The sequence below is a fragment of the Balaenoptera musculus genome, chromosome 8, assembly GCF_009873245.2.
Source record: "Balaenoptera musculus isolate JJ_BM4_2016_0621 chromosome 8, mBalMus1.pri.v3, whole genome shotgun sequence".
In the NCBI taxonomy this organism is placed as follows: domain Eukaryota; kingdom Metazoa; phylum Chordata; class Mammalia; order Artiodactyla; family Balaenopteridae; genus Balaenoptera; species Balaenoptera musculus.
This window is the reverse complement of record NC_045792.1, coordinates 55,589,070-55,607,315: the sequence shown is the minus strand read 5'-3', so window position 1 is coordinate 55,607,315 and position 18,246 is coordinate 55,589,070. Positions and strand designations below refer to the sequence as shown.

At 51.7% G+C, this 18,246-nt stretch overlaps 1 protein-coding gene across 1 annotated transcript; it reads left to right on the top strand.

Moving 5' to 3' along the window:
• Positions 1-2,261: 2,261 nt before the first annotated feature.
• MOGAT2 (monoacylglycerol O-acyltransferase 2) lies at positions 2,262-15,769 on the top strand. Its single transcript, XM_036861831.1, has 6 exons — positions 2,262-2,352; positions 6,912-7,090; positions 12,376-12,580; positions 12,890-13,064; positions 13,999-14,198; positions 15,615-15,769. Exons 1-6 carry the CDS (start codon positions 2,262-2,264, stop codon positions 15,767-15,769), a joined length of 1,005 nt encoding a protein of 334 aa, XP_036717726.1.
• The last annotated feature ends 2,477 nt before the right edge of the window (positions 15,770-18,246 follow it).

Below are 18,246 nucleotides of genomic sequence, written 5' to 3'. Positions count from 1 at the left end.
ACGAGAACAAACGTACTACAAATACACACAATTTGGATGACTCTCAAAATATAATCTTGAGCCAAAAGAGACCGTCCCAGAAGGTATATTGTGTAAGGCTCACTTATTATAAAGTTCGAAGCAGAGACGAGGTTGGTGTGAGGGTCGGAGAGGAGAGGAGTGACGGGCAAGGACACGGGTGCTGGTCAGGTTCTATTTGTCCATCAGAGCAGAGGTCACACCAGTATGTCCACTCTGTGACAAAGTATCACTCCTACACTTAGAATTTGTGCCTTTTACTGTATGCTTGATATATTTCAGTTCAAAGTGTACATTTAAATGGAGAGATTTAGGAGAACCGACAGACAGTTGGATGGAGAGGGACGGAAAGAGTCCAGTGTGACTCTGAGGTTTTGGCCTGAGGAACCAGGTCACTGGAGTCCCCTTTCCTGAGATGGCAAACAGCAGAGGAAAGGCCAGACTGGGCAGGTGAGGGGAGGTCAAGTTCAGTTTGAGACAGGCTGTGATGGAGGAGTTGAGCGGGCTATCAGGGAAGATGTCAAGTAGCCACCTAGCTGGTCAAGTCTGGAGCCCGGGGGGAAGTCAGGGCTGCAGATGCAGTTTGGAAGTGTTTGTCCTGCAGATAGACTCCAAGGCCATGAGCCTGGAGGAAGTCTCTGCAGGAGAGAGGGTGGAGAGAAGAGGGAGGTTCCAAGTGAAACCGTGTAACTCAGACTGGGGCTTGAACCTATGGGCTGGGACTCGAACCCAGCCAAAACCCAGACTGGGGCTTGAACCCACAGTCTTTTAACTGAGATCACACACCTGGTCTCAGGACTTAATGAAGCTCAGATTCTTGGTGTCTCATCGCAGAAAGAATTCAGTGAGAGACAAAGAGATAGGTAAGAAGTGGATTTATTTAGAGAGAAACACACTGCACAGACAGAGTGTGGGCCATCTCAGAAGGTGAGAAAGGCACCAGGGTATGGGGTTGTCAGTTTTTATAGGGATGGGTAATTTCATAGGCTAATGAGTGGGAGGAGTATTCCAGCTATTTTGGGGAGGGGTGGGGATTTCCAGAAATTGGGCCACTGCCTACTTTTTGACCTTTATGGTTGGCCTTGAACTGTCATGGCGCCGGTGGGTGTGACATTTAGCTTGCTGATATGTTACAATGAGTGTATACTGAGGCTCAAGGTCCACTAGAGGGACTTCCCTGGTGGTCCAGTGGTTAGGACTCTGCGCTTCCACTGCAGGGAGCACGGGTTCGATCCCTGGTTGGGGAACTAAGATTCCACATGCTGCATGGTGTGGCCAAAATTAAACACACACACACAAGTCTAGTGAAGGTCGACTCGTCCGCCATCTTGGACTTATTTGGTTCTAATCAGTTTATGTCGTGTCCTTGGGCTATGTCATTCTTTTAAAGGTTGTGCCCTGCCCTCTTCCCTCTTGTTTCACAAGGACTGAGTGGGCAAAAGGGCACTCCAACACTTAGCCTGGTGAAGGCTAAGAGCCACAATTAGACCCAGGGGCAGCCAGAGGGGCAGGAAAGAAACCAGGAGAGTGTGGAGTCCACAGGCCAAGTCGTTTCAAGGAGCAGGGAGTGACCAACTCTGTCTAAGGCTGCTGAGAGGTCAAGATGAGAGCTGAGAATGGACCACTGGATTCGGCAGCATGGAAGCATTGGTGAACTTGTCAAGGGCAGTTCCATGGAACAATGGCATCTGAAGTCTGGAGGAGGGAGGACAGAATGGGAGGGAAGGATGTGGAATGCAGACGGGGCTCTTCCATGAATAGGGCAGGAGGTGGAGGAGATGGTAGGGCCAAAGGATTTGTAGACAGGAGTTGCTACTGCATGTTTGTGGAGGGGAACAGTGGCAGAAGAGAGGAGACAGTTATTGCAGCCATGTCATTGGGTAGGTGAAGAGGGACAGGATTGCCCTATACTCAGTGCTTTACCTGCCAAGTGGAGGGCAAGATTCAAGCAAACAGAGAAAGGCGTCTGGCAGATAAGGTTTTGCTTGAGGAGGCAAATGTCCTTGCCTTCCTCCTTCCTTTACCTGGCTCCAGGGCAAGTGGGTTCAAAGGTTTCTGCCAGGAAACAGATCCCTGCCAGGGCGCGGGCAGGGAGGCGTTGGGCTGGGCAGTGTGGGGTGGGGCACCCTCCTCCCCAACCACTAACGCTTACTCAACCTCTGGCAGCAGCAAAAACCAGTAAGTAGGTGCCTCAGACCACAGCAGAGCTCAGAGAAGACACCGGAATCAACCAAAGAGACAGCATGGTGAAGTTTGCACCCTTGTCCGTGCCATGGGAGCGCAGGATGCAAACCTTTGTGGTCCTGCAGTGGGTTTTCTCCTTTCTGGCTCTGGGTAAGGCGGGCTGGGCTGGGGGGACGGGAGGCCATGGGATTCTTCATCTCACCTGCTGGCACCAGACTGGGTAGGGACTGCTCCCCCCAGGGCTAGTGTTCAGCCTGTACACTGATGCCACTACACTGGCGTTAAACTGTGGACGTACTCTTTACAGACTGGTCAATAGCCATTTCACACACCCACACACAAACATGCACATGCACGCGCACACACACACACACACACACACACAAATACCATACACATACCCCATGTCCTCGCTCAGAAGCTCCCCGAAATTTTGCAGCTAAAGCAAGCCTCCAGTTCCCTGCCCCTAGCATCCCTGATGATTGACCTGTGTCTCTGCCCTTTAAAACATTTAAAATATCCCCGGTTACCCCATTCCACAGATGAGCAGAGAAGCTAATTGCCTTAAATGTCCAAGGCTGTAGGTCTGGGCTTCTCCTACTGCCAGAGGAGGAGAGGGAAGGCGGCAGAGAGAGGAGAGAGGGCTGAGGGCATGGGAGGAGGTGTGGAGCAGGGGCAGGAGGCGACAAGTCGACAAGTAGGCTGCCTCCTGGGCATGGGGCACTGGGGGCCCAGAGCCAGGTGGGCTGAGGCCCGGGGATTACAGGGGATGAGGGACATCTTGCCCAGCTGGCCTTGGGAGAGCTTTCCCAGCAGGAGTGTGTCTGACTGTCCGTGCCCACCCCCAGCCCAGCCCGGGATCCTGGGAATGTCAGGAGCAGCACGGGGAGGTCAAGCAGCGCTGGGGCTGGAGCTAGAGGGAGGGTCGCTGAGCAAAGGGATCTGAGCCCACTCGTGCCAGGAGCAGGAGCTTGTACCTTGTCCCTTATCCTGGGGACAAAGGGGAGCCCAGGAGGCTTTTTGGTACAGGAGTGACAAGGTCCAATCTGTGTGGGACAGGTCTCAGTGCCTGAAGTCTATGGATCTGCTGTGTTTGGGGTGTGGGGCGTAGACCAATAGCAGGTAGTAGCCGCCAGCTAGATCGGGGTCCCCAAGTTATGCGGCATGGGCCAAATCCAGCCCACTGGTTGCTTTTGCATTTGTACAGCCCATGAGCCAGGAATAGTTTTTACATTTTAAATGTTGGCGTAATTCAAATGATTATGTGCCTGTGTAATACCCTCCAAGTTGCCCCATATAGCCTCAGAGTCTAAAATGTTTACAATCTGGCCCTTTAAGAAAAAGATTGCCTCCCCTGGTCTGGCAGTGGGTGGAAAGAAAGGGCCCCTTTTCAAGGATACTTAGGAGATGACTCCACAGGGTGGGATTTACAGGCTGGCAGGAGAGTAAGGGCTTCCAGTGGGGGAGTAAACACCACACATGTTGTGAACAGCTGGCTCACGCTGGACATAGAGCAGGCATTTTGGGGAGGGGCAAAGAAGTGGCCGGAGAGGTCAACCAGGACCTGTCACTGAGGACTCAGGGCCCAGAAACAAATACTTTACAGTGGGTTACATGTTTACTCTGTTTCCTTTCCACTCCTCTATAATTCACACACCCACACAGGAAGAAGGTAAGCTCCATTCAAATAGTTGGTCTTGTTCTCAGCTGCATCTCCAGCTCCTAGAAGAGTTGGTGTTGATAAATGTTGAATGAATGAATGTTGGGAGCATGATGTAGACAAAAGAGTAGAACTGAATGCCGGGTCCCAGCCTACTAGCTTGCTGTGGGACCTTAGCCAATTTGCATACCCTCTCTGGGTCTCAGTAAAGTGGGTTCTTACATTTTTCCCCCTTGGTGTTACAAGGTGAAAGAAGGTGTCTCCCTTCCTAAGGAACTGAAAAGATCCCCAAGTTTGGGTTTTGCCTGCTGACAGGAGTTAAAAGGTGACCTCAGGGTGAGGGGGATGGTGGAGAGTTCTGTCAAGTGCAAGTTCCTCTTGTGTGGGTTTTTTCCTAACCTTAACATGCTATGTTAGTTATAAAAATGAATATGTGCTGTTGTAACACATCCAAACAAAATAGGTATCCTAAAAGTGAAAGACTTCCCCAAATCCTACCCTCCAGGGAGCCACTATTTTTATTTATTTATTTATTTATTTATTTATTTATTTATTTATTTATTTATTTATTTATTTATTTATTTATTTATTTTGGGCCATACACATCGTGGCTTGTGTGAAAGCAGCCGTGAAAGCGCGGAATCCTAACCACTGGACAGCCAGGGAATTCCCTCCAGGGAGCCACTATTAACAACTCGGTTTTATTCTCTAGAGGCGGTTTTCTGAAAGGGGGAGCGACCCACATAGACTTTTGATTTTGCCCAAGGGCAGAGAGTCCTAGCTGAGGTTCTTTATCATTTTCTCACATTAAATATTTGTTATGTAAATAAAAATGATAAAATCTAAGTCAACTGCCAAGCCATCCTTATCCCTTATCTCCTGGCACCTGCCTCCTCCCTCCAGATCTGCAGGTGTCCTTCCATCCTCTATGCATGGGCATCACAAGGGTGGACATGTTATTTTTCATGCAAATGGTGGCATTTCATTCCCACTCTTCTGCAACTTTCCCTTTCAAGTTTTTTATTTAAAAAACTTAAAGGCAAACAAAAAAGTGATCAACTCACCAGGAGTGTGGTTCGTCCTTTTTCTGAATCCTCCAGGAATCACGAGGCTGATGTGAGAGAATGGGTTCCAGCAGCCATTGGCCAGCAGGCCTGGGAAGGAGGGGAAATGCCTGGAGGGGAGCTGCCTGCGATGGCAGTGACTCAGGGCTACCGCTCCTTCCGGCTGTTTAAGAGACGCCAGATGAATGGGTTTGAGTGTGAAGCCTCCCCATTTTTCATTATTAGTAACTAATTCAATGCTATTTTAAAATAAAGTACAGAGGTGGAAGAAACCCAAGTGTCCATCGGTCCATTGATGGATGAATGTATAGCAAATGCCGCAAATAACACAATGGAATGTTATTCAGCCATAAAAAGGAAGGAGTTTCTGAAACATACAACAACATGGATGAATCTTGAGGACGTTGTGCTAAGTGAGATACGCCAGTCTCTCTCTCTCTCTCTCTCTCACACACACACACACACACACACACACATATTTTATGATTCCTCTTATGTGGGGTTTGTAGACTAATCAAATTCATGGAGACCTAAAAGAGAACGGTGGTTGGCAGGGGCTGGGGGAGGGGGACATGGGAGTTTTTGTTTAACGGGTACAGAGGTTCAGTTTGGGAAAATGAAAAGAGTTCTGGGAATGGATGGTCACGATGGTCAATGTGAATGAATTTAATGCCACTGAACTGTACACTTAAAAATGGTTCAGATGATAAAGTTTATGTTACATATATTTTACCACCATCGAAATTTAAAAAAACAAAACAAGTGCCCCCAAACACAGCACTGGAAAGTCAGCTCCATGAGGGCAGGAATATTTCTCTGTTGTTCACGGCTGAACCACCAACACCTGGCCCATAGGTGTTCTGTGTAAAGTGAACATCTGTGAGCCCCAACCTATTTTCTCTGGCTTATGAATTTTACTACTGTTCAGACTGGGTCAAAAGTCCCCTTCTCCTGGAAGCCTGCCAGGAATGACAGACCCAGTCTACCCCACTTTCAGATGCAATACAACCGGAGGCTGACATTTCTAAGAGTGTGGGTGCATGGTGTTGAGTGGAAGGAATGGGATGGGGAGGGAGAAATATTCTCTGGGAATGATGTTCCATTAGCATCAGGTTAGGGTCAGCCCCACAGACCCCCTGACCCTGAGATGAAACCAGGATTAGCTTGCAGCAAGGGACTTGGAATCATAGGTAAGAAAGTATTTCCTCACTTGGCCTGGTCCTAGCCATGCTGCACCCCAACCCATGGGCCAGCCACAAGTTGGCCTCTTCCTTCCTCCCTCCTTCACCAGGAAAGGGCATGGCAGGAAGAGGAAGCAGCATAAGCAAAAGCTAAGAGATTGAAGGAACTCAGTCTCTCAGTGTAGGTACACTGAGCAGTTTCATGTGGCCAGAGCATGGGGTGCATGTGGGTGAGTGAGGCCGGAGTGGGAGGGGGATCAGACCAGCCGTGGGGAGCCTGAATGCCAGGCTGAGCTACATGGGCTGTTTTTAAAGTTATGAGAAAACCATGGAAGGACTTTAATTAGAGGCGGGATCTGGCAGGATTTATCTATGGAAAGATGGGCGCGAGTGGACAGAGAGAGGGCTGGGCAGAGAGAATGTCTCCTTTTTCTCTGAGGGCCCAAAGGGTGGAAATGAGAAACAGTTAAACTAGTCACTTCTCCCCCAGGCATTTATTGAGCACCTGGTGAACACAGATGCTTAACTGGACAGAGAGGAGGTGGAGGGGGAAGACTGGAGTGAATGAGGCAGCCTGGTGCAGTGGGAAAAAATGAGTTTGGAGCTAGGCCTACCTGGCTTCAAATCCAGGCTCCCAGTGTGACACTGCATGGGCTGCATTCCTTCCTCTTTGAAGGCAGGGGAGGCCGACCCCTTCTCCCTGGGGTGAGGGCTGGACAGGACAGTGCTGCTAGTGATGGGCGTAGGGGGAGAAATCCTTCCTTCACCCCTCTGACCACTGATGGTTCCTGCTTCCTTCCCCAGCCCAGATCTGCATTGTGGTCTTCATAGGTCTCCTGTTCACAAGATTCTGGATCTTCAGTATCCTGTATGCAACCTGGTGGTACCTGGACCGAGACAAGCCACGGCAGGGGGGCAGGCGCATTGAGGCCTCAAGGCGCTGGGTCATATGGAAGTACATGAAGGACTATTTCCCTGTCTCGGTGAGTAATGGGGCTGGCTGGGGTGTGGCCAGGACCGTAGTGCCCCACGTGTCCGTGGGGAAGTGTGGCCCCGTGTGCAGTGAGCAGAATACTGGGCTGGGAGGTAGGAGCTGGGCTTCCACCACGATGTGGCCTGGGGAAGAGTCCAGCTTCTGTCTGGCCATGGTTTCCCACCTGCAGGGATGTGGGGCCAGTATGAGGACTGATGAATGAACAGGATTTGAAGGAGCTCTGTGGGCCATGTAGTGTGGCACACATGTGTATCTTATAGGTATAAACCCCTCAGTAGCCATGCTTGGGGGTGAAGGTAATAAACTTAAGGTCCTAAGAGACCCTCTAGCCCCACACTTCATAAGAGGAGGAGACTAACCCCTAGAGAGGGACAAGGATGTGATCAAGTTCACGTACAAAGTTCTTTTACTGGTTTAAAGTTTGTACATTAAGTCAGTTTAAAGGGACAGGGGAGAGGACCCTGAACTTGTTCTCGGATTCTGCCCCTCACTCTGGTATGTTAGGCATCCTTGGACAAGGCCTTGCCCCATTCTAAATCTTAGTTTGCAAATGTATCCCGTGAGCACACTGATCCCTCCCAGTTGAGTGCTTTTGAATCTCTGACTTTCTTTTTTTTTTTTTTAAATATTTTTTTTTAAGTGCTTCTATAGCACCTTGTATTTTTTTTTAATTTAATTTAATTAATCAATTTATTTAATTTATTTATGGCTGTGTTGGGTCTTCGTTTCTGTGCGAGGGCTTTCTCTAGTTGTGGCAAGCGGGGGCCACTCTTCATCGTGGTGCGCAGGCCTCTCACTATCGCGGCCTCTCTTGTTGCGGAGCACAGGCTCCAGACGCGCAGGCTCAGCAATTGTGGCTCACGGGCCTAGTTGCTCCGCGGCATGTGGGATCCTCCCAGACCAGGGCTCGAACCCGTGTCCTCTGCATTGGCAGGCAGATTCTCAACCACTGCGCCACCAGGGAAGCCCCGAATCTCTGACTTTCTGACTCAGGGCACCTCATGGCCTTTTGGACCCTTGACCCTGGACCCAGTTCAGTCCTGAGTGGAGCAGAATCCTTGATTTGAGTGAACTGACCTTGGCTCCTTTCCTGAATCCCAGACAGACTAAACTCTTGGGTATAAGCAGCTGGGCAGGGATGATTTATTGTCCAGATAGGATGGGGAAGGCAATGGGGACTCAGAGAGGTGCCAGACAGGGGCAGGTGGCCCTCCTCTGGAAACAGGAGAGAAGAAACATATAGAGTGTGGCCTCTGGAGCTGAACAGACTAGGTTCTATTATCAGTTCTGCAACATACAAGTGGTGTGACCTTGGGTGAGTTATACAGTCTCTCTGAGCCTCAGTTTCCTCATATGTAAAGTGGAGATGATGCCACATACGTCATTGGGTTGTGTGGATTCCATGAGACAGCAAGTAAAGCACTTTGTATGTTCTCAGTAAACTAGTAGTTTTTATTATTTTACTGAATCTCTGGGGATTCTGGGGAGATGTGGGCATGGCTATGGGTCTAGGGAGGACTCTGATAGCCCAGAGACCGGTTGTTCTGCCCTTCACACCTGCATGGCTTCTCCCACCCCAGTCTGGGAGCCCCACCTCTTCCTGGCCCTCCAGAAATTAGGCCCCCAGCTGGTAAAGCGATAGGGAATGGAGGAAACAGGCTCAAAGAGGGTAAACAGCTTGGCCAAGTCATGGGCACTCAGCAGCAGAGTCAGAGTTCCTGCCTTGCTCCCTTCTGAGAGTTCTGGGGCCCAGCAAGGACTAGCAAGGGCTGGGCAACAGCTCGGGTACAGGAGCCCTTAGCATCCAGTGAGCAGGGCCTCCTGGGCAAAGGTAAAGGGTGCGATGGGGCAGGGCAAGGCAGGGCAACAGGGCAGGGGCTGGGCAGAGGGCAGGAAGTTGGCTGGCAGAGGCTTCCATGCTCATTAGGGGTGATAGATGTTGAAGGGCAGAGCGAGTGGGCAGTGCTGAGCCAACCTGAGGGGCCCGGGTGGGGGCAGTCTTCCTCGACCCCATATCTGCTTCCTCTGCAGGGTGCCCTCCCAGGACCTTGTCAGCAGAAACGAGCAGGGTTTGCTGGGTCCCGAGGGAAGCCATGGGAATGTCATGGGCAGAGTCCCTCATCCCCACCCCAGGACCTCTGAACTTTGAGATTCTGAATTCCCATCCCTCCCTCTCCTCTTCCCAGGCTCGCTCTTCTGTGCCAGGAAGGCCAGAGTCTCCATGGGAAAGTATGGCCTGTAGCCTGAGAGTGTTTGTGACATCAGCTACCAAGCCAAAGAAAACTATAAGTGGTTTCTGGCCTCAAGCAGAGCTTTGTAGATTCTGGCTCTGTGGTCTCACTCCACACTGTGAGCTAAATCCTGAGTCCACCAGGGAAGGAAAGGCGGCCTGCGAAGGGAAGAGCGCAAGCTCAGGCCCAGAAGCCTGCCACCGCGTGGTTTCTGAGCAATAGTGTGACTAAAGCAGAAGGTGCGCCTGGGAATGAGGCTGGAGAGGTTTTTAGGGATAAGGTAATGGAGGCCAGTGCAGGCCATTCCGCAGAACTGGAGCTCTTCAACTGAAAGCTCTCCAGGGGGCTGTCTTCCTGCCATCCCGCGACCTCCAAAGGACAGCATCTGGCTCTCTTTACAGCTGGAGCTGCTGACAGCTGCAGAAAATGAGGCTGAGCAGCTCTGTGCCTGTCCTATCCACCATCCCCCTGCTCCTCCCCCAGCCAGTTAGCTCCCCAGGAGGGTTTCTCAACCCTGGCACTACTGACACTGGTGGGACACTGGACCTGTTTTGCAGAAATTCCACGTGCACAGTGTCAGGATTGTTGCCCACTGCAGGCCTGTGGCATCACCACCTGCAGAGGGCGGGCTGTACCACCAAGAGGCCTGCAGGGAGTGAGAAGATGAGCACTTTGACTTGCCTGTCCTGGGCTGGGAGCCTGCAGGGGTGGCGCTGGGGCCTGCGGATTCTGGACCCCACCACCTCCCTGGAGACCCTCCTACTCTTCCACATACTTTCAAAGCGCAGGCCCTGCAGGGATCTTAGGGTGGCCAGGAGGTAGGGGGTCCCGGATAAGGAGTCCCCACTCTGCTGGAGCTTCCCCACACTCACAAGCCTCTGCCTTCCCTGTCAAATGCATGTGGATCCCTGAGCTTCTATCAGCTCTTACTGTGATTTTATGAACTAGCATCTAGTGGTGAATTTCAAGCAAAATTAGGGCACAGTCTCTGTGCCTTGGAGCTTTCCAACCTCACCCTTAGCCTTCCTAAAGAGCTAATGGTGGGGAATCAGGCACTGTTTCCCCCAGGAGGAGCTGGCTCCACCTCCTGTTACCCTTCTCAGCACAGCTGGTGACGTTCTGCACGCATTGTCTTGCTTTTTCACACGACAAGTGATTGTGGCATCTTCCCATATCAGGACAGGAAGAGCTATGTCGTACATCCCTATGGCTACACAGTGGCCCATGAGGGAATGTTCCATAATTTGTCTAAATGGGCCCCGCTGATGGACATTTGAGTGGATGCTAAGTTTTGGTATTACTAAAAATAATGCTTCAGTTAATAATCTTGTTCAGATGTCATTTTGCACAAGTATGAGAAATTCTGTAGGTAAATTCCTCAGCAGTGGACTTGCTGGCCTAAAAGGTCAGTTACGTTTTTCAATTGTAATATTGATAAATACTGCCTCATTACATTTAGACAGGTTGTACAAAATTATTTTCCCAGTAGCTGAGAAAGAGAATTCACAAGCAAGTGCTTCAGTGCAGGGAGCCAGGTATGTTTTTCAAGAAACACACCGAGATGTGTTCCTAAGGAAACACCTTTCCCAATGAGAATAACCAGAATTATCTCTGCTTGTCCTTATTTTCACGTCCAATAAATCCCCACCGAATGAGTGGAAGAGGTTTGTCCTCATCTGGGAAGCAATGGCCCCTCCACCTGTGGTCCCCTCAGCCTTTCTGCAAAGGGTCAAGGGTAACCAGAGGGCATACTGGGGGGTGGGGGTTTGCAGAGATCAAGTCCAGGTCAAGGACAGGACAATTTGGGGCTGTTCAGCTTGGGTAGGGCAGACAGGATCAGACCCCCATTGCTGTCCCTTGGGTCCCACCAGGCTGCTCTGAGAGCGGGCAGCCAGGCCTCTGTGGCCCGAAGGCAACAAGAATCCTCAGGGTCATTCTGAAAATTTCAGCTTGGTGACAGGATGAACTTTCACGGTGCCAGAGCTGAGCCAGAGTGGAATGGACTGCTCATGCCTGGAAGTGCAAATTGCAGGGCCTGTGCAGAATTGTCAGGGAGCCTCCTGCCAGGGGCTTAGGGCTTGGGCCGGGGGCCTCAGGGCCTCCAACTCTGATGGCTGTGCCTCCCAGATAACAGGGCTCTTAAAGGGCAGGCCCGGCAGTTACTGGCAGAGTGGGAAAGGGGTTGGTCACACACACAATCACTGCCCTGGCAGTAATCTTTGCACACTGAAGCCTGTCCAGTAAATGGCGGGAGCAGCATTTGTTAACTCAGTTCCTCTCCTTCCACCCTCACCCCACTTTGCCTGGAAGCTGCTAATGACAAACAGCTCTCCTCTCCCACTCCCTCTACAATATCTAGTGGTCTCCCCGGCACCCTCCATGCTGCAGGACTGACCAGACCAGGGCAGAGCTGCCAATGGCCAGGGGAAGAGGTGGATGGATGGCAATGAAGGTCTGACATGGGGGGAGCAGAGAACCACCAGGGAGACATTTGCATTGTACAGCGGGGTAAACAGGACTAGGGCCAGTCTCCAGGTCTGCACGCTCTTTCAACCACCCCGATATATCTTGCAAATGCTCACTCCCAGGTCCTAAGCGCCAAATTTTCTCATAGGGAGTTTTGTTAAAATAGGGCTCTTCAAGCATAGTGGCACCCCTGTGTGGCCCTTGATGGTGTATGAACTATACCAATTATAATTCAATGTATCAGTTATGATTATCCTGTCCTGTAGTCTTGGTAATTCCATGGCACTCACAGACCTAAGCTTCTCAGCAGTCCTGGGAGGTAGGTGGGACGGGGTCAAATGCCCGCATTTGATAACTTAAAAGCCAGAGAGGGAAGCAATTTGTCCGAAGCCAGCAGCGAGTCTGAGACACAGATGGCACCACGGTCTCCCTAGATGCATTCAAACGCATATCTCCATCTTCATAAGAACCTGAGGCTCAGAGAAGGGGAGCAAGTTGCTCAAGGTCACACTGGTGATGGCAGAATCAGGGAGGGCCTGAGATCCAGCCCCGACTCACGCGGCTGCTGTCCCTGCAGCTGGTCAAGACCGTGGAGCTGGACCCCTCCCGGAACTACCTTGCTGGCTTCCACCCCCATGGGGTCCTGGCGGCTGGAGCTTTTACCAACCTGTGCACCGAGAGCACCGGCTTTTCTTCACTGTTCCCCGGCATCCGTCCACATCTGATGATGCTGAACCTGTGGTTCTGGGCCCCTTTCTTCAGGGATTACATCATGTCAGGGGGTGAGTCTTCCCACCCCTGGGTAGCCCAGGAAGATGAGTGCTGGAGGCATGGAGGAGGGATTTTAAGGAGGACTTCTAACAATTCTGTACTTAATCCAAGAACATGTGTAGTGGAGAAGGAGGCTAGACCCAAGGAAGCACTTCCCACAGCTCCGTGCCCAGCAAAGAGCTCGGCAAGGGGTCGGGAAGAGGAGGAGGACTCAGCCCCAGTCCTCAGGGAACTCCCAGTTTGGGGGTGGAGCCCAGAGCACACCTCCTCCACCATTCCTGCCCCCTTCACACCATACTTGACCTTCTTCCTCTCCCCAGGGCTGGTCTCAGCAGACAAGGAGAGCGCCGCTCACATTCTGAACAGGAAGGGAGGTGGCAGCCTGCTGGCCATCATTGTCGGGGGCGCCCAGGAGGCACTGGACGCCAGGCCTGGAGCCTACAGGCTGTTGCTGCGGAACCGCAAGGGCTTCGTCAGGCTCGCCCTGATGCACGGGTATCGGGGCAGAGGGCTCTCGGTTCAGCTGGAGATCGGCAAGGATTGTATTTTAGTGGGAAGACAGCAGAGATTAATGCAGATCCTATTTTGGCAGAGAGACTTTTTTTTTTAATTTATTTATTTTATTTATTTATTTTTGGCTGCATTGGGTCTTCGTTGCTGCACACAGGCTTTCTCTAGTTGCGGCGAGCGGGGGCTACTCTTCATTGCGGCACGCAGGCTTCTCATTGCGGAGCACAGGCTCTAGGTGCCCGGGCTTCAGTAGTTGTGGCGCATGGGCTTAGGTGCTCCGAGGCATGTGGGATCTTCCCGGACCAGGACTTGAACCTGTGTCCCCTGCATTGGCAGGTGGATTCTTAACCACTGTGCCACCAGTGAAGCCCTGGCAGGGAGAGTCTCAATCCATTCACAATGAAGATTCTGTGTTGGTGACGATGTACTGTCTCATTCCCAAATACCCAGAAAAGAGTCTAGAAGGGAGATTTGGTGATTAAAGGGACTAAGTGTCAAGGGTCATACTGCTGAAAGCTTGCATTAGGTCTGAGACGGAGGGGATCTGGGAGAATGGAGTTTGGGGCATTGCTTAGAACTATTCTCCTACCTTGGATCATCTTTGAAGAATACAAGCTAACTGGGGCAGGTGAGATTTTTCCAAAGTTTGCAAATGTTTTTTATCTGGGAGGACTCTCTGCAGCATTCTAGTCTCCCTGTCGTGTTACAACTGCCAGGCAGTGGCCCTGAGAGGAGCTGGGACCTGCCCACAATCACAAAGCAAGGCCATAGCAGGACTGGGAGACACCAGAGGCCTCCTACTTCTGGCCCAGGGCTCTGTTCTCTACCCCAATTCCTGGTCACTGGGTCCCTGCAGGAAGCTAGGTGACAAGCTTGCACCTTCTTGCACCTCCTAACCCTCTCTCCTGTCTCCCTCCAGGGCAGCTCTGGTGCCGATCTTCTCCTTTGGGGAGAATGACCTATTTGACCAGGTTGACAACTCTCCTGGCTCCTGGTTGCGCCGGACCCAGAACCGACTGCAGAAGATCATGCGAGTCTCCCTCCCACTCTTCCATGGCCGTGGTGTCTTCCAGTACAGCTTTGGTCTTATGCCCTACCGCCAGCCCATCACCACCGTGGGTGAGCCAAGACCCAGGCTGGGATGGGGAAGCCTACAGGGCAAGGGGCCCAGGCTGTGTGCTGCAAGGGGACACGCACATGGGCCAGACACATCTTTGACCTTGTGGAACTCACATTCTAGACTGGGAAACAGTCACACAGGCAGATATAAGGCAGTCTGGGAGGAGAACTCTAACAGAGACACAAAGAACCGTAGCCACTACTGAGTACCGAGCACCTGCTGTGTGCCAGGCGCTGTACTGACTCCTTACATGCAGCAGCTCAGTTATTCCAACAACCTTGGAGGCAGGGACTATCATCCCCATTTCACTGATGGCAAACTGAGACTCAGAGAAGTTAAATCATTTCCAAAAGAACACCCTGCCCTTGAGTAACTAAGTTGAGGTTTGGTCAGGATCTATTTGACTTTTTTATTACACCAAAGAAGGAAGGTTTAATTCGGACCAGATGATCTCATAAGGCTTATTGGAGAAGATGGATACAAGGGAAGGGCATTCCAGGTGTTAGAATTGTGTGTAAAGTAGCAATCAGCAGGCTATGAAAGAGAGCCTGAGGGATTTTCCTGTAAATAATGGGCATGGGCTTCAGTGCATGGACTTAGCACCATCTTTCCAGCTATTTGGACAGCTCATTTGCTTTCTTCTTGGATTCCACCTAGGTTCCAATGGCAAAGCTTGTAGAGAGAGGTCTGTTCATCTCCAACCACCCACTCATTTCTTAGTTGAGTACAGACTTGGTCAGCTCCCTACACCATGACTTTCCCTGGGTTGTGTGGTAATATTTTCATGAATATAATTCACAAGTGCTGCCTCCAGAGCCATTCCCAAGAGAAGAACACATAGCAGCTCCTTTCTGAGCCAGGCAGAACCAGAGGAAGGAGGTAGGTAGGGCCTCCCGATTCCTCCCTAGAAAGGGGGCACTGCAGGCCAGCATGGAGAGAGAGGCGGAAAGAAGGGCGCTTGGGCTGTGGGCCGCCTCCCCCAAAGACATACAGGCGCTTCCCATCACGGTATCTGAGACTCTCAGAACCGCCTGGCCTGGAGGTTAAGAGCACATCCCCAGGGCTTACCACCTGGCACTGATTCTTCCTGGCTATGTGACCTTGAACAAGTTACTTAACCTCCTTGAGCCTCATTGCCTGGCCCGTCAAACAGGAATAATAGCAGGTTCTATCCATATAGGATTGTTAGGACGATTATAAGAGATATTGCTTGTAAATGCCAGCTGGTGGTATTGTTAATATATCAGAATCTTGGAGTTGCCCTAACATCTTAGAACTTATCACCCAAAATAGAATTGAAAGTGAGACAGTAAGAGCACTTTCCTGCACCGATGACCATTGTGGTGTGAACCCCAAGTGCCCTGCAACTCCGGTGGTTCCTGCTCTGGGCCACCTCACTCCTTTGTGTCTTGCAGTGGGGGCGCCCATCGAGGTGCAGAAGACACCGCGTCCCTCCCAGGAGGAGGTGGACAACCTGCACCAGCGCTACATGAAGGAGCTAAGCAACCTCTTCGAAGCCCACAAGCTCAAGTACAACGTCCCCAGTGACCAACACTTGGAATTCTGCTAGTGCCTCCCCAGAGGAGGGGCTGCCCCAAAGGACAGGGCTGGCATTAGGGAGAATAGAGGGAGGGGCTGTGATCCCAGAAGGCTTCCCGGAGGTGTCCGTTGAACACATCTCCAAAGCCTTCGATGGCTCCTGCGTTTCTAACCCATGCCAGGCCCCGAGTCACAACTGGCAACGTGGCAGAGGAGACCAGACTCTGGCATCGGTGATTTGCACTCCTGCTGTGACTCCTCTGCAAGGAGCCCTCTCCTTGGTCTGCCCACCTGAGAAATGGGAGAGATGCTGGGAGAGAATAATGTCTGTGTTCTCCGTCCCCTGTGGTCCTGTCACTCAGTGGGTAGGAAAAATTACCAGGTTTTTCTTCCTCTGCCTTGAGTGACAGCTGCAAGAAGCCACCAGCTGCAGCCCTTTCTCCTACAGTTTCCCTCGTCCTGCATCCGGCCTGTCCCAGCTCCTCCCTCCCTGAGCTGGAGAGGAGGGCGAGGCCACAAAGCCCCTGCACTCGCCCTGGGCACCTTTGAGTTTCTGAGTCCTCTGAGCCCTGAAATGGCAGCCAGAGGGGCCCAGAAGGTAGGGAAGGAGAATTGCACTCTGTCACCAGCTGAATGACCGGGGGCGGATTTCTTCGCCCTCTTTCTGAGTCTCAGTTTCCCCGAGTGACTAGGATGACCTCTGACTCTCAGCTCTGATGTCACATGGGCTGAGGGCTCCACGAGGCAACTCCTACTCCATCCTTTGTAAGTTCAGCCCTGACCTTGGTATAAAAAATGGGCTCCATAAATGTCAATTCATCAAATGAAAGATTCTATTTTACTTTTTTTTCTCATCCTCCCCACTTCCACCTGGGAGCGCTGGTCAAAGCCTCACCTTTGTCCCCCAGCCTGGCCCCCCAGCCCTGCTGCCCTGTCTCCCCTTCCCAGATGGTGGATCAGATGGGCCAGAGAATGGCATGTCGCCTCTTCCTCACTGAACAGTCAGCTCCAGCTTACCTCCTGTGACCTGTTCTGTAGGAAACAAGGGGTATGTTATGTAAAGACACTGGGCAGACCAGCCAGAGAACGAACACCCTCAGGGATGGGCAGAGCTGCAGTCTCCTCTTGAAATCAGGCTGCCCTTTGACCTGGGAGAAGTTCTCAGGCATCATTATCCACCGGGGACAAAGAGCCTGCTGGGGCCCAGCCTGATGACACAGCTTGCGGGTGACGGATGGGACAGGGGTCAGCCAGCACAGCTCTGCCAGCAGCCACGTGGCCCGGCCCAGCCTCACCCTCTCAGGCGGACTGGGCTTTGCTAGGGATCAGGAGGAGGCGAGGCGGGAACACGGGAGCTGCTGAGCGAGCAAAGCAGAGAGGAGGGAGGGGGCAGGGCACACGTGGGTGAGAAGTACTGGGGAGGGTCAGGGTCAAGGTGAGGTTTAGGGAACAGGAGGCTGAGGTTTAGGCCTTTGTGCAGCAAACTTCTGTTGAGATAGAGGCGGGGCAGGCAGATAGGGTCCCTGACGATGCCTGGCCTGCTGTCTGGGGGAACTAATGTCCAGTCAAGGAGTCAAGAATTGATCCCCCAGGTAGGAAGGAGCCCTGGGAGGTGCTTGAGCTGGAGTGGGTCATGGGCCAGGTCAGAGGGGCAGTGGATGCCTCAGGCTGAATTGGGCATCTGTCTTAGTGACCCCAGAGAAGGGCAGAGTCAGCTCCCTGAGCCCCGTCCTGAGAACCTGCTACACGCTGGGCTCTGGGTGGATGCTTCACATGCATTATGTCGATGACACTTACAGTGACCTCTTCATAACAAATGAGGTTCTTGTTAGAGAGGTTAAAGAATTTTAGTCATCCTGGTCCCGACATGAAAGCTGCCTTCCCAGGCAGCTATCACATGCTGCGCTCATCCTGTCTGGTTCTGGACTGAAGCTGCACAGAATGGTACATTGGAAATGGCAGGTGCCTGAGAGCCAGCCAGGCACGCAGTACCCAACCCCCGCCCAGCGCCCGCTGCCACTGGCTGTGGGACCCCATACAGGACACATTCCCTTGTTGAGTCTCAGTTTCTTCACCTTTAAATGGTTCATTCATAAATGATCGTTGAGTAAATGCCAGCTCTTCCTCACCCCTTCCATTTATACATGCCTGGAAAAGTTTTCGAAAGAGCTGTGAAAATTCATGTCTATCACAGACCACATTTGGGCTTTTCTTGGATTCTATTTCTTCCCCTCACTCCCTGCCAGAAAGATGACCCGAGTGTTTCCCTTTTCAGTCTGTTGACCTGGTGCCACGTACGTCCAGTTACACCCTTAGTGAGAGAATGGATAGAAATAGATGGGCAGGAAGACTCCTTCTAGCAGCTCCTTTCAAAGGGGCCCTGAAAAATGCAATAAACAGCAACAAATTTTGGCCCTATCAACAAAATGTCAATGATTAAGGATCAAAGGTGCCCCCTGCCCCCTGCTTAAAAAATGTAAGAATTGTCAGAAGCCTGCATTGGGGATG

What these genes read in the sequence shown, in the direction of transcription:
- MOGAT2 (XM_036861831.1), top strand. Translation starts at nt 2,262, where the DNA reads ATGGTGAAGTTTGCACCCTTGTCCGTGCCATGGGAGCGCAGGATGCAA. An exon ending in GGATTACATCATGTCAGGGG is followed by an intron (nt 12,581 to 12,889) that starts GTGAGTCTTCCC and finishes TCCTCTCCCCAG; the next exon opens with GGCTGGTCTCAGCAGACAAG. An exon ending in CCAGCCCATCACCACCGTGG is followed by an intron (nt 14,199 to 15,614) that starts GTGAGCCAAGAC and finishes TGTGTCTTGCAG; the next exon opens with TGGGGGCGCCCATCGAGGTG.